This window comes from Fukomys damarensis, unplaced genomic scaffold (assembly GCF_012274545.1).
Source record: "Fukomys damarensis isolate Sample0158 unplaced genomic scaffold, DMR_v1.0_HiC HiC_scaffold_16, whole genome shotgun sequence".
In the NCBI taxonomy this organism is placed as follows: Eukaryota; Metazoa; Chordata; class Mammalia; order Rodentia; family Bathyergidae; genus Fukomys; species Fukomys damarensis.
In genome coordinates, this window is record NW_022900928.1 from 31,681,233 (window position 1) to 31,702,029 (window position 20,797).

At 39.3% G+C, this 20,797-nt stretch overlaps 1 protein-coding gene across 2 annotated transcripts in view; it reads right to left on the reverse strand.

The window, feature by feature from the left end:
* Nars2 (asparaginyl-tRNA synthetase 2, mitochondrial) overlaps positions 1–8,253 on the reverse strand; it is a 133,595-nt gene extending 125,342 nt beyond the window's left edge. For both annotated transcript variants that reach the window (XM_010633337.1, XM_010633339.1), the window contains exons 1-3: positions 7,834–8,253; positions 4,639–4,748; positions 1,185–1,305 (exon numbers count right to left, since the gene is read on the reverse strand). In XM_010633337.1, coding sequence (XP_010631639.1) covers positions 1,185–1,305; positions 4,639–4,748; positions 7,834–7,974 — 372 coding nt within the window. In that variant the 5' untranslated portion in view covers positions 7,975–8,253. The remainder of the gene's footprint in view (positions 1–1,184; positions 1,306–4,638; positions 4,749–7,833) is intronic.
* Between the last annotated feature and the right edge of the window lie 12,544 nt (positions 8,254–20,797).

Consider the following 20,797-nt stretch of genomic DNA (forward strand, 5'->3'; position numbering starts at 1 on the left):
TAATGCCACTCAGGACCTCAAGTTCCTATTTTTTAAAAACTAATTTACGAGGTTGTGGGGAGAAAGGAACCCTTCTCCATTGTTGGTGGGAGTACAGACTGGTGCAACCACTATGGAAATCAATATGGAGATACCTCAAAGAGCTTGGACTGGAGGTTCCATTTGATCCAGCCATCCCTCTGCTGGGTATCTTTCCAAGAGAACTAAAAGAATCATATCACAGAGAAGTATGCGCACCCATGTTTATAGCGGCACAGTTTGTAATAGCTAAATCTTGGAAACAGCCCATTTGCCCATCCGTTGGAAACTGGATAAAGAAGATGTGTTTTTTCCATAAAATGGAATATTACTCAGCCATAAAGAACGAGAAAATAGATTCATTCATAGGAAAATGGACACATATTGAAGATATACTCCTAAGTGAAATAAATAAGTCACACATGTGTAAATACCGAATAGTTTCCCTGGTGTGAATAATCTGCAATAATACATAAGATCCTAATGAGATTACTGACATCTAGAAATGGGAAGAAAGGAGCTAAAGGTGTAGGGAAGGTGGGATGGGTAGGGGAAGGATAATAAGAGAAAAGAAAAAATATGAGATAATGAAAAAATGAAAATAAAGTGTGTGTAGATGGGGAGGGGAGGAGGGGGTGAAGGGAGGGCAGGGGTAAGGGGAAAAAATGAGAATCAAGATCCCAACAATGCATGTAACTGTACTGTATCCCTAAAATGTACCAATAAACTCAATTAAAGCTGAAAAAAAAACCAAAACTAATTTATGATCCAACACCTAAAGGTGACCACTGCCTCTCTTGGATGATCAGTTCTAGATCACCCAAGTCATCTCCAGCTTTTCTAAGAATGTGAAACCGAAATGGCCCATTCTGGTATGCCTCTGTCACTTGGCGGACCAGGCATGCTTGTAACAGAATTGAGCTTCAACTGTACCAAGTATCACAGGATACGCAGATTAATACTTAGCTCTTACTTATAAGACTGAGTCATTTACACAATAGTTTTATTACAATCCTATAGGCTGTATGGACTATTTCAGTTATCAGGGAAGTCACAACTGAAACATGTTCTAAATGCCATCTTCCCAATAATCATACTTAAAAAAAAACTGCTAATGTCGCAAATTAAGCCCAAATAGCCTCCACAAAAAAGATCAATAAACATACCTTGGCATCACAATTCCCAATAACTTTAATTTTTTCTGCCTTCAGTTCTACATTTTGCCTTTTGGATGGACTTTTTATCAGCTGCCCTTGGATTTCCACAGAACTTCCAAAAACCAATTCTCTACAGCAACAAAAACCCAAGATAAATAAGATATTATTATCACATATAACTTTCATCTAAATACATATCTTGCTATCAGAACATTAAATTACTTAATGACAGTATATACCTTCAATTAAGTTAGTCTTCAGATTTTACAGGTGCTGTATGTATGAAAAAATTATAAAAATTAATTCCTTAAGTTTTAAAATTTAAAAAAAGTAAATAAATTTGTATATAGCTATTCGTATATAATTATTCTTATAAAAATAAATTGTCCAATATACTTTTTACAAGATGGAAGATTATATGCAAAGACTAGTGAAATAAAAATTAGGTCTATAGTATTGTTGACAATATTACACCAAGGTCAATTCTCTGGCTTTGACAATATCTAATGATAATCGGGAAAGTTGGGTGAAAAGTACATGGGAATTCTCTGTAATATTTTTTTAATGTCTTTTAAATTTTGTTATTATTTCCTAAAGATAGCTGGCTGATGGTATGAGTATACAAAGACTTTCTGATTAATAGGTTTTCATTCTAGTTCAAGTTTATCCACAAATTAACTGTATGACTACTATAGACAGTGATATAATTCATTTGTTTAGGGCCAGGGTTTTAGCTTAATGGTGGCGCCCCCTGCCTTGCAAGTGCAAAGACCTGAGTTCAATCCCGGCACAAAAAAAAAAAAAAAAAAAAAAAAAAATTAATTTGCTTAAAGAATCATCTATAGGACTGGGGATTTAGCTCAGTGGTGCTGCCTCCTGCCTTGCAAGTGCAAGGTCCTGAGTTTGAGTCCCAGTACTGGGGGTGGGGGGTGGGGTCATCTATAAAAATCTGGTCGAGACGGCACACACCTATAATCTCAGTACTGAGGAGGCTGAGGGAGGAGGATCATTGTGAGTTCTTGGTCAGCCTGAGTTATACAGTGACTTCAAGGCCAGCCCGAACTATACAGGGACACCATGTCTCAAAAACAAAAAGAATCATCTACCAAGGAGTTGCAATAAATGTTCATAAAGGGGCTGGGGATTTAGCTCAGTGGTGCCACTGCCTGCCTCACAAGCACAAGGTCCTACCAAAAATAAATAAATAAATAAATAATTGTTCATAAATCTGTTTTAGTATATCATAATTATAATATGGTAAGTACCTTCTTTAGTAAGTTATATTAAAATGTTCCAACAGAATTAACACAAACTGTATGAAAGTAAATATGTCAGGACACTCCACCTAGTTTTGCTTGTTCCATGTAATCCATTTAAAATCAATTTAATCCATTTAAAATCTATTTTTACATAATATATAAAAATTAAGATTTTTCACTACTGTATCATAGGGCAAAACAAAACAAAAACAAAAGCAAAAAACCTCGTATACTGTCATCCAACCTAGGAGGATATTTTGAGATGCTCTAACTTAAAATACACACTACCTGACACAAGTGAATTTTTCCCTGGGGGCTCTTGAGAAGGCAGTCATTCTCCCAAACCTCTAAAACAGTGGTGGTGAACTTACGGCACGCGTGCTGCAGTTGTCTGTTTATCACTGAAAGCTCTAAAATGTTTGCCATCACTGTTCTAAAATTTAGGTACTATTACAGATTAATGCGATTGCAATACTGATAGATATTATCAGAAAAAAATACAAACTTCTAAAAAAGACTACTTTATAACAGATAATTTTTTGTTGTTCTACCCTGTTGGCCAAATAAGTCTTAGACCATGAATCTATTCAATATGTGGACAACATTAATCCTAATAACCCTTGGAATAGTGGAGCACTCTTACTTTAACAAACTAGAATATTGTTCTGCCCCTAAAATCTTATACCCTAACTTAAATATGGTGCTCATCTAACATGCTGTGTGAGACCATAAAAGTTTCTTCTATTTATTCAACAAACAATAATTCATTAATTTGTCAGCACTGTGCCAGAGGCCAAACACACAAATAGGCAAGAGACACCAAATTCTAACCTCAAGGAATGAAAAGTCCTTAAAGGAGTGAAATAAGAAGAGTCGACTGCTATTCAATGCAACACATTCTAGGACAGAGGTGCTATAGGATACTGAGGGGCAACTGACATAATCAAGGGGCAAGAGCATCAGGTGAAAGAAAGGTGAAGAAGCTGAGAGGCTGAGAGGCAGCAATATGTACAATAGCTAGAAAACAATAAAGAGAACAGATTAAAGTAGCTGTAAGCAGTTTAGACAGACAAGCAAAGCACAGGTAGAAGACAGCTTGATACTGAAAGGTCATGATTCCAAGTATTTGGACTTATCTCCCTGGGCAGCTCCCAAGCCCATTAAGTCAACACAATCAAACTTAACCATCTTGCCCCTTGCTAACCTGACACCCAAGCACATTTCCCTAAACCATTATTGACTGACTAATTTTTATGAGACAGGGTCTCACTATGTAGTTCAGGCTGGCCTTGTAACTCACCATGTAGCACAGGCTGGCCTCAAACTCACGATGATCTTCCTGCTTCAACTTGCTGAGTGCTAGGATTATAGGTCTGTGCTACCACACCCAGCCCTAAACCATACTTAATCCCCAAATAAATACAAAGTCATAATTCTGCCTAATACAACAATTCTGCATACAACCAAAAACGCAACAATCCCTTCCCCAGTTTCAACATTTCCAGTATTTCTCAAAAGTCCAAGTCTCTTCTAAGATTCAAGGCAAACTCTTAACTCTAAACTTCTGTACAAATGAAAAACAAAGTGTCTGATCCCAAGGTACAGTAGCACAAGGTAATATCCCTATTTCAAAAAGAAGGAATAAGGGGGCAGAAAAGAATTGGACTAAATGAGATTAAAACCTAGCAGGGAACACATTAAGTTCTGTAGCTCCATGCATAGCACACAGGGCACAGAGTGGCAAAATGAGAATGCCAAAGGGCTTAGGTGACCCCACCCTTATGGCCTTGCTGTTTGCAACCCATAAAGCCTCTCCCTTGGGTTGGCTCCACTCAGGCTTGCAGCTTGCTTTTGCAGTCATTTCACATTTCTGGCATCTCCAACTTCCTAGGGTCTCCATTGCACCCTGCTTTAATCTGTTTCATTCACTTCCCTCTCAGGGACTCCTTGCCTTGTCTCACAGGCACTCCTTTGAAATCAGGGTGGAAGTCTCTCTGATCCCACAACTCCTGCATTCTGCATGCTAGTAAAACTAATATCACGTGGATGACACCAAGGTCTGCTATCAACTGGAGCAGTGGCTGGGCCCCCTTGGACCATGGATGCAGCAGCTTCTGAGTATCTGGATTAGGGAAGTGGGGAACATTATAGATGGGTGGGGGGATTAAAGAACTAAAAAACAAAAATACCTCACAAAAACTTACTTGCTATCAAAGCCTGAATCTGCAACAACTTGAAGGCTTTCCAAAGATGACCCGTCATTTACATGTAGGAACAAGACCTCCTTTTGGGACCTGACTGAACGAATCCATCCCTAAAGAAGAGAAAAACTTTTGAACACAAGTTTAAATTTGTACACACTTTACATTTTCATTACACATACAAACACTAAATGAAAGAAAAATTGTACTCACAATCTTGCCTCAATATATCAACTGCACAAAATGAACTTTTAGTTTGCCTACATGCATACATAATTTTTATGGTTCTTAACACGGTGGGATACACACTTTGACATCCTACCTTTTGTTCTCTTAATGAATTTCATCATTCTTAATGGGTGTGAAATCAAGTTGATGAGCCTAGTTCATGTAAGCAACCCGCTCAAACTAATTTTTCCAAAGTATCCCCTCCCATCATTACAAACAACAAGGTTTACATCTTGGTGCCTTTTTGCATTATCAAATTCCCAAACCAAAAAAGCTCTCAAAAGAAGTCACAATATGAACACATATTAAGTAACAAACTTTCAAAGACACTTTTAAATTTAGATGACAGGTACATGCCATACAAATGACAGGTCTTCAGGCAGACCAGTAACACTAAAAACAGCTCTCCCAGATATACTTAAATATAATATAGTAGTCAAGAGAGAATAATGTTCTTCTAGCAGACACCAAACGACTGTAAAGTATCCCATAAATGTAAAGGTAATGAATAGACATAGACATTCACCATTAAACACACTGAGAAAAGCAAGAAATGATTCCACATAGAAAAGCCATTAGTTATTTTGTTTCTGGCTATAATCTTGAGATGCTGTTATCATTACCCTTTTATAACTTATTTACCTGTCCATAATGCTTTAAGGGAAAAAAATGCTTGTTTTAAAGTATACTGCCAGGTATATATATGCAAATCCACAGTTGCTTTTTGGTGAAAGATATTTACCATTTAGTGAATATGTACAATACAAGAAATATCTTACTACCATCACAGGCTATCTTGCTTCCTTCTTAAAATGGTCCCAAGTATTATCATACCCACTTACACATTAGAAAACTGAGATTCAGAGAAGATAAATAACTTGTTCATACTCACTACTGGTAAAGTCAAATATATTTGACTGGGAAGCCCTTGATCTTTTTGCCAGGACTACATGATGAAATTTAAATTCACACAGCCTCATGTACAAGGCACTTCATCTCACATTTTCCCACAGGCACCTGCTTTTTTGTCATGTTCAATTAATAGTAATTTATGAAGCACCACTCCCTTATTTTTACTCAGTAAAAGTTAACATTTTAATGTGTTTCTGTTCTAAGTTCTTTGTACATATGCTACTTAATCCTCACAAGAATAAAATGAAGTGGTTATTCTTATTTTTGAAAAAAGGAAACATTTAAAGAAGAAAACAGTCCAGATCATAGTTACCAAGTAGTAGAATTGGGATTCAAATACATACACTCAATCCTTCAAAGTTTATGTTCTTATCAATATACTTTTCTGGAAAGTTATTTCCATCCCAAGTTCAGTTCTTCTGTTTGGGGAACTCAACCTGAGGTTATTCACAGTCCATCCCGTTAGTCTACCTGGGGAATACATTCTTTAGGATTCAGGTGAAATGTCATCCCATTTCACACTGCTGACCTCCTAGTTATGGAATTCCTTTTGTTTTTTCATAGCCCTTTATACCACTAATAACAATAACACTGTTATAGACAAGGGCTGTCCAAAAGAAATATAATGCAAACTATGTAAGTAATTTTGAAGTTTTTAGGGGTCACAAAGTTACAATTGTTGAAATATTTTATTTAACCCATTATATCCAAAATACTACATGTAATCAATATAAAGACATACTGATACTGTATTTTGCATTCTTTTTTGTGCTTCTAATTATATGCTTTACACTTACAGCACATCTAAATTCAGAGTAGTCACAACTCAAGTGTTTAGATCTACAAATGGCTGGTAGGTACCATTTTATACCACAAATGACCAAACTGAAAGCCTCTGACCTAGGTAATAGGTTTTGTTATCTTTGGATCTTCTTTTGACTATCACACAAAAGGTATCATTTATGTAATGCCAAATTAATAGAAAATATTTTGATTTGGATCATGGAAATATGAAATCCAAATAAATGCAAAGAGCAGATTGGTCATAATGCTAAACAAGGACGTATGAGGACACCAAAAAAACTGCATCAGTGTTTTGGCAATCTGGTCAAAGCCAAACATCTTGCTTAACTTGTTCCTATGGGGTTAACTCTTCCATGTGGAGGGACTGCAAACACTATCAGCAAGAGAAATGGCAACTAAAATTTATTTACTGTGGGCCACTATTCTAAATACACTTATCTCATTTAATTTTCAAGTCTCTATGAAGTTGGGACTATTGTTATGTTTTCATAAAAGACAAATGAGGTTTACAGCACTTAAATGACATGCCCATAATTAACAAGCTACTTGGATAGATTTAAGCTTAGGTAGCTCTTTCAAACTGCTCCATTTCACTCTTTCCCCTAATTTATGGAACATAAACAGGTGAGCCCCATATTAGAGGCTGAGGTAGCTAGAGTGCTGAATAAAAGGCACTGCTTAGAGGTACAGTACCGTATTTTACTGTCAGGCATGTGAATATGAAGTCAGGTAAGAGTTATAATAGGTATTGTGTCTCGGCAATGAGAAAGCTGACTAACATGCCCTCTGATTGATCTTTCTAAACAAATCTATGCAAAATAATTTTGAAGATAACTCCAAATACTTGGAATCATGACCTTTCGATATCAAGCTGTCCTCTACCTCTGCTTTGCTCGTCTGTCTAAACTGCTCATAAGAAGTTAGGGCAAGATCCACTGTATAATCACTGATATTCATTATGCCAGATAAAGGTGAAGAAAAGGGGCTTTTTCACTGACACTTTTCTGTACGATTATAAATTTGCGGGTGCTGCTGGGGGATCATGAACACCAAGATGTTGCACTTTATAGTGATCAGAATAGTTCTGCAAAAGAGAAACAGTACCCGAGGAAAAGCGTATGTGTGAACTGCAGCGAAACCTACGTTTTCTAATTTTCCCCTGCAAGCACAAAGTAAAACTTGATGTGCATGTGCCATATATGTCCCTGAAAGAAAACAGAAAACAAAAAACCCATGCTCTCGGCATTCACCCACCTGGACCTTAACGCGCTCCCCACTCGTGTTCTGGGACCTGAGAGCGTCCCGCACGCTCAGTTTGGATGAAGGTCTGTGTCTCGGGCAGGGCGCGGACGAGCAAGAGCGCAGAGCTCGGAAAAGACACCGGGCCCCCAGCATTGCCCCCACCCCAGGCCTCCGTAGGCCCAGCTCTGGACCAAGAGGGTTCGAACCCTGTCTGCAATGGCCCACTTCGCTCGGCCGCAGCCTGCTGTAAGGCACTCTAGGGCTCCCCAAATCTGTCCCCTACAGAACCGCTTGTTTCCCTGTCCCCAACGGCGCAGAATGGAGACCGCACACTCCGCAAACGCCAAGAATAAACAACGCGGCCGACCACACAGCTCCACACACTTCAACAAGATAATTAAACCCGAGCAGCAAGGTCTCCCACGGGCCCTACGTTACCACGCTAACGTCGCTTACATCATCACGCAACGAGGAGGCTGAGACAGAGCATGCGCACTTGTGTCCCCGTCTAAGGAGGAGGGCCCAGGGCGGGGCGAAGGAAGGGGTGGAACCGGTGTGGCAGGTTTTTCAGGGGTTTTGGCCTGAAGAATCTAGGGAGCACACTTGGAATTAGGTTTTCGAGTCTTCCTCTCTAAAGCTTCCTCCGGAGAAAACTGAGAAACACAGACCCAAGTGCGGACTGATGCAGAGTTTGGAAAGCGTCCAGGAGGAGGCTTTTAGTTCTTGAGAGGAGTGGCCTGAGGATGTCAATTGTTCTGAGCACAGAGGAAAACGGGACCTACTCCCCGCTCAAATCAATTTTGTGGTATCAGCATCTAACAGACAGTTGAATAAGAATGAGCAGGTGCCTGACAGAGCCTAAGCTAGGATACCAGAGAGGGGTTTCTGGTGACGGCACCCTGACAGCTGAGAAACTGAAGAGAGCTTGAGTATGGGTGAGAAATGAAGTCATGGTGGGGGTGAAGCTGCAGGACACTGAAGGAATGCCAAGAGTTGTCTACCGAAATCTTTCTCTCTCTCTCTTTTTTTTTTTTCCAGCAGCCCTCTGCGTTTGTTTGATCTACAAACAGTGACCCTTATATTCAGCAACATTTTAAATTTATATAAAAGTTTTTTCCCCTATCTGTTCTCAGCCTTTTGGCTAGATCAAGTGTAAAAATAGTTTTCCTTAAGTGAAACTCATAAAGTGATTCTATCTAGTTAAATAAAATATAGATATGATGGCTAGTTTCTTGAGGTTGCCACTGTTATGCCCATTTCACAGACGAATGAAGGCACTGAAAGGGTAATGACCTGCTAAACTGTACCAGTGCTGTAAACTATCACGGTAGAGTGCCTCAGGTGGAAACTTCCATTAAGGTCACAGTCTAGTGATGGAGACTGGCAAGAAAAGGAAATCATTGTAATGCAAAGCAATAAGAGCAAGCTTTGGGCTGGGGATTTAGCTCAGTGGCACTGCGCCTGCCTCACAAGCACAAGGTCCTGAGTTTGATCCCTGGTCCCCCCCCCCCAAAAAAAAAGCACTCATAGATTGTATGCACCAAGGGGATTGGCAGTCTAGAGAAGCAGATAAACTGTTGTTTTTTGTTTGTTTGTTTTGTTTTTTAAGGAGGATCAGAGTTTTGTCGAATGAGGCTGCAAAAAAATTTCCTACCAAGAAGGTGGGCAGAAAGAGTTGCCAGGAGGACAAATGATCCAAAAGGACATGAGAAAATATCTCCCATGAAAATACTTGGACACTTCCTGAACCTTGAGAAAGAAAAAAATGGAAACTTGCCGCCTTCAGAATTATGTAGTTATAGACTAAACTGATATTCTGGAGCATGCCTGTAATCCTGGCCCTCAGGCTGAGGCAGAAGGATTGCAAGTTGGAGATAAGCCTGGACAATTCAGCAAGACACTGTCTAAAATAAAAATGAGAAACAAAAAATGGTCAGTGTAGAGGAGAAGGTTACACTCGTACACAGATTGGAATAGGAACTGCAGTTGTGGTTCTGCACACAGAGCCACAACTCAGAAGGTCAAGGCTGCAAACTGTCTTGAGAACCATCTGATAACATTCTGGGAACAGTCGGTTTTGAGAAAGAATATGAATAACTAGAACCAGGTGTTCATAAAAAATATTTTCTGGGCCAGGGTTTAGCTCAGTGGTTCTGCCACCTGCCTTGCAAGCACAAGGACCAGAGTTCGACCTCCGGTAACAAACAAACAAACAAACAAATTTTTTTCTAATGCTTTGCTAGAGATAATCTGTAAGGAGTCTGAGTCTCAGAGAAGGGGGATCCTGACTTCCTTTAGCCATTTAAGTTAAAAGATTAATTACTTTCTAAGCAGAGGACCACCGCTCAGTGTTAATGATAAAAAAGAAACCAGTATGTGAAACTTAAAATTAGTAATGGTTAATTTAAAACATATATTGACAGTTGCCTATAGTATTCATCCTGATGCTGAGTTCAAACCACCTGTGGATCTTGTACTATATCAAATTATACCTTATTTAGTTTTGTTTTCAATTTTAGAATCATTCTTCCCCCTTTAGAGTCATTGTCTTCCAGATAGTACAGAGCGATGTTTCTAAAATAAATGCTACCACATCAGCAATAATGATGGTTAGAGTGTTATATAATACCTACAATGTGCCAGGAACCCTTCGTGTATTAATTCATTTAGTCATCACAATATCCCTGTGAAGTAGGGAAGAAGCATCATCCCCAGGGTTAGGAGGAACTCAAGCTAGAGAGCTTTCATAGCTTGTGCTAAGTTACACTGGCAGTCTGGTTGCAGAGCCCATACTAATACTCATTTTAGCAGTCCTTTAATTTATCTCTTGGTAACACAGAGACCTGCCCTCTACAGCATGTCTGCTAGGCTCTCTCTGATTCAGGGAGCTCCATGAAGTGCCCTGGAGTAAAGAACAGAAGTGAGAAACAAAAATGAATGAGGAATAGAAGTGTTGCCTTTTAATGTGCCCCGTCTGTGCAGTACACAGTGTCAGCATTTCTCATTCGCTCTGGGAAGGTTGTAATCAAGTTCTGCATGACAGGTTTAGCCTACCTTACTCTACAAGTTTCTTGTCATTTTCTCTTAAGTAAATATTTAATTTTTTGTTTGTGATTGTATATTCCCTTCTCTGTGTGTTGGGGGGGTGTTACTGGGGATTAAATCCTGGGCCTCAGGCATGCAAAACAAGTGCTCTACCACTGAGCTATCTCCTCAGCTCTGTGTTCTTCTTCTTGTAGAGGATCTCCCAAATGAAGAAATCTTAAGTCCCATGGAGCTGGATTTGCCTTTGATCACAAGAATACTACAGCAAATGCATCAAAAACATTTGAAAGAATTTCTCTGGATCATAAACCTAGGATATTTGCATCTTTTGCTTTATGAGATACTGCCAAGTTGCTCTCTGAATTGATGGTTCCATCAGGCTTATGAAAGTCTACGAAACTGTCACACCTTCAGTGACAATTGATATAGCCAGATTTCCTAATTTTTGCCAATGATAGGTAAGAGAAAATATTTGTGTTTCAGAGATTTATGTTTTGATTCCATTCCAAGGACAACTCATCACTTTTGATAGCACAGTGGAAAACAACATTAGCCTGGCAATCAGAATTCTTGGTTCAAACATTATCTGCACAACCCACTGTAGAACATTTGGCAAGTCACTTAAACTCTGGACTGCCCCCTTGGCTCCTGAGAGTAAGAACTACAACCACTTTGTGATTTTTGCCCTCAAGAAATGTATGTTTTATCTGATTAAGGACCTTCCATTAGTCATACATGTTATTTTAGAGTTACAGAGTCTTCTAAACTTAGCCAGGTCTGTCAGACCCTGAAGTAGAAATATCATGAATAATCCCATCTATTTGTGTACATTTCTTTTATGCACAGTCCTTCAGCATATTTAAGAATCACCTGACAAGCTATTAAAATGCAGATTTCTGGATCTCTGGCCCAGTGAGTCCAACTAAGTAGGAGATACACTGCTTGCTCTGACTAGATTGCCCTTTTTCTGGTTTCCAGAGGCCCTCATTGAGGCTTGCACTTCTTTTGTTGTGCTAGGTTATCTTCTTCCTCCTCCACCTCATCTTTATTTTAAACTTCTAATGCACTTTCAGAGAAATTGTAACAAAACAACCTACTGCCTAAGGTACCTTTCAGGTTTTGTGGGGACTGGGTAGGGTAGGACCTCAAAGCACTGCAGCAGCCTTTCCCATCCCTGGCTCTGCAGACCCACACCATCCAACTGCAGCTTCTCCACCTAGGACATTTGAGTGACCTCAGTCTTCTTAGGGAGAAGGGTGAAAATGAGAGTGGAGATAAGCCGGAGTTTGCTTAAGCCAGTGGTTTCCAACTGTGGCCTTTATGCAGTAGTCTTACACTCTGCCAATAGTAAATCCATAATTATGATTCACCTAATCAATTCAGTGAGTTTGACCATCAGAATAAAAAGGAATAAAAAAAATCCACATGCATCTCTGGTAATAGCAGTAACTCCTGCTTGGTGAAAGTTGTAGTGGCCACTATATAAAATATATTTCCTCTGTGGATCAGCCAGAAACAGTTTAAAATAGTAGGCAGACCCTACCATGTTGGCTTAGTACCATATTGGCCTAGTGAACAGAATTAGGCTTCTGCCTAAGTCTCCTACTCAGTCCTCGAAGAAGGATCCAGATGTTTGGAGAATAGCTGCTTTGTGGTATTTTTGTATGCAGCTGATTTTCAGTGTTTTCTTTGAAAAATGTAAACAAACTATATTAGTAGTATGATAAAAAATAATACACAAACATAAAAAATTTTAGGCAGCGATAAATGGTATATAATTAAAAAGTAGAGGTCACTTCACCACTCTATTTCCACGTATGATGCTCTGTGAGAGCTACTAGTTATCTTTACATAAAGTTTTTAGCCATATAACACATATTGCATATATATATATACAACTAAATGTGATCTACTTGTTTTATGTCTTCTTTTTGCTTATAGTATTTTAAAAATCTTTCATACAACTGCGTGCAAAGCATTTGCATTAATTATAACAGAAGGATACTTTTATTATATGGAAAACTATAGTTAATTGAACCACGTTCTGCACTGAGCATGTTGGACACATGTAGCTTGTGCATGCAGGACAAAATCTACAAACAAAATCAAATTAGGACCAAAATTTTGTTTTAAAAATCTCCTTAAACCAGGTGTGGTGGTATACACCTATAATCCCAGCACTGGGGAGGCTGAGGCAGGAGGATCACTGTGAGTTCAAGACCAGCCGGGCTACATAGTGAGTTCCAGGTCAATTTCAACTACATAGTGAGACCCTGTCTCAAAAAAAAAAAAAAAATGTCCTTAATGTCATCTTGTGTCCATTCACTCTCTTCACTTCCATTTTAAGATCTTAACCTTGTCCAGGTTGGTTTTAGTAGCCATGGCACTTATATTCGGAAAAGCCTAAAAATATGAGAACATAAATTTTTGTAATGCTCTAAGACCATATTGTAGAATAAAAAAAATACTTCTAGGAGCACCCAAAGTTATTTTTTAAAACCACTCACTAATATTTAAATTTAGGAGTTATTAGCTATAACCTGCCACTACATGAATAACTATAAATTACAGTCTTGTGCAATTAATTCTGGATACTTATTAACTGACTAGCTCATTGGTAAATGTTTACATTTCCTAAGATGGGGTGAAAAGTAAATTGCAATATTGTCCGTAAAAAGGTTAATGTGTGAGGTATACCAATTTTTATGCCTTATTATTTGGGGTAATTTATAAAAGAATTGCCTGGATTCTCATTGCTCAGGTTAAAAGGGAGTTTTTAAGTGTTTTTATTATTACATAAATAACAGAAAAATGCACAAAACATAAATTTGTAATTAATTGGTGTTTATAAAATAAAATCCTGGGTAATTAACAGCTGGGTCAAGGTAAAGAACACCATGGACACCTCTTTCTACCCCCATTTCTTTCAGTGACAAATGTTCTATTCCGACGCATTAGTACTCTTCTGACCTTTGGTAATTATTTTTGTGATTTGTTTTATATTTTAATAACCTAAATATGTAGCCTAGACATTACAAGTTAGTTTTAACTGTTTTTTAGCTTATGGAAAAAATCTTACAGCATGTAATATTTTGTGTATTTCTTTCTCCTTCCCTTCCTCCTCTTATTTCCCCCTCCCTCTTCCTTCCTTCTCCTTCTTCCTCTTCCTCTCCTCTTCTTCCTCCCTCTCCCTCTCCCTCTCCAATCTCCTCTCCTCTGCCTGTTCTTCTTTTTGAGATAGGGTCTCACTGTATAATCCTAGCCAAACCTGAACTCACTATTTAGCCCTGGCTGGCCTTGAACTCATGACCCTCCTCTTCAATCTCCCAAGGGCTGCGATTTTAAGTGTGCTTCACAATGCCCTGTGTATGATTTCTTTGCTCAATGTTATTTTGATGAGATTCAATTCTGTCATTCCCCATAGCTATTACCTCCTTTAACCTGCATTTTACTTTTCACAGTTCAGCTACCTGTGGTCAACCTGGATCTGAAAATATTAAGTAGAAAAGTTCAGAATAAAAATCTCCTAAGTTTTAAATTGCACTCTCTTCTGAAGACTGCAACAAAATCTCATAGAGTCCTACTCCTTCCCACCTGGGATATGGATTGTATCATTGTCCAGAATATCCTTGCTATATTCACTGTCTGTCCCTTTGTCACTTAGAGGCCATCTCAGTTAACAAATTGAAAAACATACTATAGGTGTGGCTTAGTTCTTTGTGGTTTTAGGCATCTAAAGGGGTTATTGGAACATATTCCCCAAAGCTTAGGGAGGACAACTATAGTTTATTCATTTTTCATGCCTCGTCTTATCTCATTTTGTGATTGTATTAGTATATTTTTATTGCTATACCAAAATACTCCATGCTGGATAATGCATAAAGGAAAGTGATTTATTTAGTTAATAGTTTTAGAGGCTGAAAAGCTCAAGATTGGAGAGTCTCATCTGTTTGACGTCAGGTGAGGACTGCCTTGGCTGTGTCACAACATGGTAGACGGCTTCATGGTGGGAATGGGAGAGGAAGAGATCATATGTTGAGACAGGAAGCCAGAGAGGGATCCAGGGTCTGGGCTTGCTCTTTGATAACAACTAACTCTCTTGATAACTCACATACTCACTTACTCTCTAAGATCAGTGTTAACCTCTTCCAAGAGTGATGACTCCAATGACCTAAACTCCCCCCCTCCAACCCCTCCCACAGCACACCCCCCCCCCCCGCTTAAAGGCTCTACCACTTAATATCCTCACACTGGGGCCCAGGGCTTCATCAAAGGAACCCTTGAGGCACAATCCACATCTAAACCACAGCAATAATCCAACTGATTTATCCACTCTCTTGTTGCACATTTGGGTTGTTCCACTTTAGAACTAGTAAGAGTAACATTCCCGCGAATGCTTCTGCACATAAATCATTGTACATGTGTAAAGTTGGGAATAACATCTAGAAGTGAATTATTATGCTAAGGACATGTAAATGTCAGCTGTTATTTAGTCATTTATTTGAAACTGGGTCTCACTAGGTATTCCAGGCTGGCCTTGAATTCACCGTGTAGTGCAGTCTGGCCTTGACCTTGTGGTGAGTCTCCTGCCTCAGCCTCCCTAGCAAGTATAAGCATGCACCACCACACCCAGTTGCAAATTTCAGCTTTATTTAAAAAGGCCAAAGTTTTCCGAAAGAGTCACCATCCATGTGTGAGAGTTTCTATTGCTTTTCTTATTAGACTTTTAAATTTAGCTATATTGGTGTGGGTACCTCATAGTCATATCTCATAGTAGTTTTTTTTTTTTTTTTTTTTTTTTTTAGGTGTGACCTTATGTTGTTGTTGTTGTTACCCTTAAAGATTCTTAATTTTTTGGGAACTCAGATGTAAAATCTCTCTCGGAAAGGACAGCTGTTTTAGTCACGTTCCTCCTTGCTGATCTATCATACCTGACACTTGCAACTTAAAGGAGAAGAAGTTTCAGGTAATAGTCAGTTAGCTCTAAGGCAGGGTGGCATGGCAGACAGGCATGACAAAGGAGAGCTGCTCATAGCGTGGGGTGGGGGGAGCAGAGAGAGTGAAGAGACTGAGTGGGGGAAGGCAATAGATCCTTCGAGGCCACACCCTCAGTGACCCACCTTCTCTGACCGGGCTCCACCTCCCAGCCTCACATTTACTATAAACTCATTGGCAGACTGATTTGCTGGTAAGTGTAGTTCCCCACAATACAATCACCTCCCCAAAGTCCTACCTATGAGGGCATGAGACTTTGGGGAGGGACATCTACATATAAACTATAATAGCCAGTTTCTCTTGGTAATCTGCTCCTGGCATTTTTCTTGACTTCTTTCATTCTCTTGGATACAATTTTAGCATATTCCTCCTTATTATTCTTAGTATCTTGTTTCTTTGGAGCAAATACACTGTTGTTTGTGGGGTAAGACACTTGGAATAACTAGACACCGAGTCTCGGATGCTTTGGTTCTGGATTCTTATCATCTTCGTTTAAGAGCTTCCTGAAGACACCGTCTGTGGGCATCATCATCTTCAGAGAAACTGAAGTCTATGGATTCTGCCAGCTCTTTTGGGCCCTAGGTGATGAAGGACAGAAGTGTCAATCAGTACAGGGATATCCTCTCCTTTTTATAATAAGTAAGTTGAGAATACTCACATTGGCATTTCATTCACAATGCAAACCTGAATAGATTTGTGCTACTCGCCAACTCTCCTTGGTCTGTAATAGGAATATGCCTTACTCAGTAGTAGGTACACATGGCTGGGGGTCAGGATATCCTATTGCATGGGACAACTTTTTTTTTTTGGCCATTCCCACCGCTATTTGGAACACATAACTCTCCCTTTGTTCACTCAGAGCATCAGTAGAGACATCTGTGGCCATATACATTTCAAAGAAAGTACAAAGTTTGTGGTTTTTTTTTTTGTTGTTTGTTTGTTTTTTGTTTTGGGGACAGAGTCTCACTATGTAGTTGAAATTGACCCAGAGCTCACTATGTAGTCCAGGCTGTTCTTAAACTCACAGCGATCCTCCTGCCTCAGTCTCCCGAGTGCTGAGATTACTGGCATGTGCCAACCATGCCCGGCTACAGTTTGTGTTAATCAACCACTTCAATGAATTTCTGGCAGCCAGTAGCTGGGAAAGAAATAGCATCATTTCGCAACATCTTGGTGCAAGCAGCAGGCAAAAGAGCCAGTGCAGTTATTTTTTCATTGCTGTTTAAATTTCAATTATTATTTTGTTGAGCACTCTTCCAGGGTTTATTTTCATTAGGCTTTCTTCTTTGGAGAACTAAGGTTTTTTTGCACATTTTCTATTAAAGTCATCATATTAAGTGAAGGCACACGTTTTAGATATGAGCTCTTTTCACTTACATGCTTTGCAGGTATCTTCACACACTCTATGGATTACTGTTACAGTAACAATAGACTGTGCGAAAATAACTGAGAGTGAACCTTGATATCATCTTGTCTTGTGCTTTAGAAATAGTATCCAGTTCATGAAGAAAATTATTAAGAAATTGATATGTTACCCTTAATGTTTTTCTGGCAATGTATAGCCCGAATCTATAGGGAACACTATCAATGACCCCTGTGGTCTATAGAGAATGTTATCAGTGACCCCCTCAGGGGGTCTTGATCGCCTATGAGGCAGGTAGGACACAAACTGAAAAGAACAGAAGACAGAGACAGGACTGGAGAGAGCTGGGCTTGGGGCTTGAGCTGTGCTGCTCTGGGCAGCAAAGACAAAAGGCACCAAGGATATCCAGTGTTTATGCATATCAATCATGGGAAAGATGGAGCAGAGTAGAGCTTGGACACCTCCTGATAGCAGGTATTACAGGGAGGGCCTAGCATATCTTTGCTGAAGAGACCAAATGGAATGGGTAATTCAGAGGAAAATAATGTAGGTGGAGTCAAGTTGACTGACTGGAAGTGAACTCAGCCAAGCTCTGCTACTTCCAATGTAATATAACCAAATTATGGAGGGGCAAGAAGCTGGTGCCCCTTACAGCCTGCTAACACTGGGCAGAGGTGTCTGCTACAAGAATCTTGTATCTTTTCTCCCATCATTTTTTAAAAATAATTTTTTTGTATTAAAATGTCTACTTTTTTGTTTGATGGTTAATAATCATCTATGTAGTTATCTTCAGGGAACAATTTTAAAGCTCAGAATTTCACTAAACGTTGTTCAAGGCTGATTCTGGCTGTTTGTAAATATTTTTATGCATTATTAACCTCTAAAACTCCAAACTAGAAAATAAGATAATTCAGAAAAGTCATACAGAAGTTAGCAAAATCCGATAGCTAGTCCTCTTGTAGTCATATCATCTTTTTGATTGAGCAGAACTTCAAATGTCGAGATTAGTTTCTGAAAATGTATCTGTATTGTATACACAGCTTCCTAACAAGCACTCCATCTTCTTTGGGAAAGTCTTTTTAACATATTTTGTAGCACTTTCCACTGATGGTATTGTCACCAGCTAGCATGGGTCCCTGCTTCAGTGATAACGGAAATTCAAACTGATGCAATAGCATGAATTTCCAGTAAAAACTTGTAATTGGAAAGTGAGGGAAGATGGAGGAAGGAACTTCAGCTTGAGGAGCTGAAGGGAGAGCAGATCTGATGGAGATCTGACTGGTCCATTAACAGGTAAAGAGGCCAGGTTTATTTCTTTTGTTGTTGTTTGTTTTATTTTTGATGGTCTTAGTGACTGGATCCAGGGCCTTCACACCAAGCTATATTCCCAGCTCTTTTTTATTTTGCAACAGGATATCCCTAAGTTACTAATTTGCCCAAACTGGGCTCAAACTTGTGGTCCTCTTGCCTCAGCCTCCCAGAATGCTGGTATTACAGGCACATACCTGGCTAAGAGACCAGTTTTTATGGGGTTGATGGGGTGGGTTAGAGTCCGGTTGATCAATATTTCGGTTCTGGTTTTGCAACTCTGAAGAGGTGCTTATGGTTTGAGGGGCAATCTAATTCCCATGAGGTGTGTGCTTCTTCTGGGATGTGGGGAGGCACAGCCTTGGTTCTGTGGAGGCTCTGCTGGAATCCAAGTTGAATAAGCATCCAAGACTCGGGGTCTAGTTATTCCAAGTGTCTTACCACACAAACAACAGTGTATTTGCTCCAAAGAAACAAGATACTAAGAATAATAAGGAGGAATATGCTAAAATTGTATCCAAGAGAATGAAAGAAGTCAAGAAAAATGCCAGGAGCAGATTACCAAGAGAAACTGGCTATTATAGTTTATATGTAGATGTCCCTCCCCAAAGTCTCATGCCCTCATAGGTAGGACTTTGGGGAGGTGATTGTATTGTTGGGGAAATACACTTACCAGAGAATTAGTCTGCCAATGACTGTGGAGGCTCTTCTGGAATCCAGGTTTGGGGCATGACTAGAGATGTCTAGGTGCCCACTGCAGGGGGGCAAAAGCTGATGGTTGAATGGCCCTACAAATTTCTTAGTTTGGTGTTCTTAGTCTTGATGGGGCATGAGCTAGGTAAAGTTAATTTAGGACTAAGAAAGCTTGTATCACCTGTTTCAGGCAGGTACTCCTTAAATGATCATCATGCCTGCCTGTAAAGCTAAGCAGGGATCTGACCTAAAGTTTTCTGGTAGTAAAGGAGACAAATACAAAATGAAGGCCAAAATGCCACTCTTTATTCTGCTTTTAGTTACTTACTGGGCAGCTAGAGGCTTAAGGGAACAGTCATTGTTTCTTAGCAAAAGAAGCTTTAAAGTCTCTGGTTTCCTCAGAAGAAAATACAAAGCATGCTTTTAATGAGTAATAGGCTAAGGGCCCTAGAGTTTTTCCTTTGTCTCTCTGTGATGACCCCTGACTCTTTATTTTCTTATCTAGTTTCTTCTTGGAGATGCTATGGCAAAGGCATCTTGGCTTTAATGGTGCACTTGGTTTTTGATGCTGATAAGGTTGTTTGGACGAGTGACAGGGTAGGAAAGGATATATATACCAGTGATAGCAAACATTTTAGAGCTTTCAGTGATTCAAACAGCCTGCTGGGACATGTGTGCCATAGGGTTGCCACCACTGATATATATCATACTTTTAACAGGTAACAGTTTCTGAGTTACAGCCTGGGAGAGTACCTGCTTTTTGTTCCCATGGTAAACTCTACCTGTCTCAGGGAGACGCTGGAACGAATGGGCAATTTTTTGCCTAAAATTTAAAGAAATGTTACACATGAAAAAGGGTGCTTCTAAAATAGTAAACTTCACAGCATCAGACATTTCTTGAGGGAGTAGCACTTTATCACTGATGTAGCGTTAGTTTACAACTGAAAAAAGAATAGTTTGACCTCAGAGCCACTTTATTATTGTTTTAAAAATTTCAGTGGTCACATTGCAAGATGGGGTTGTATATCACTGTAATCCCAGCACCCGGAAGGCTGAGGCAGGAGGATTGCCATAAGTTCAAGGCCAGCCAGAATGACATAGAGAGATCACATCTCAACAAACAAACAAACAACAAGAACACAGTCATGTATTCTTTTTATCATTTGCACCTTGGGCAGACCGCTCCTACTGCCTACTGTTGGTATGGATTGCTGCTAACTGTACTTTGTGTTAACTTCTGGAAAACACCTTTTATTTAAGGAAGTTCCCTGGAGCTTCTACTCACCCCAATATATGATCAGCTTTAGATACAGGATGTCATGAAAATAAAGGATATCTTTGGAAAAGAATATGCTTTGCTCAAAAAAGTCTGTGAATTCTAAACTTGAGAAAGTTTTGTTCTTATGATAAAGAATCTGGAAGAGACATTTTCCTACAATCCAGGTACCCATCAGCACTCACCACTGGTCTAAAGCAAAGAGTGTGTAAGCATTTAGAAACACAAACAGGAGATAATGTTATATCTTTTTCTTTCTTTTTTTTTTTTTTTTTTTTTTGGGGCTCAAACTTGGG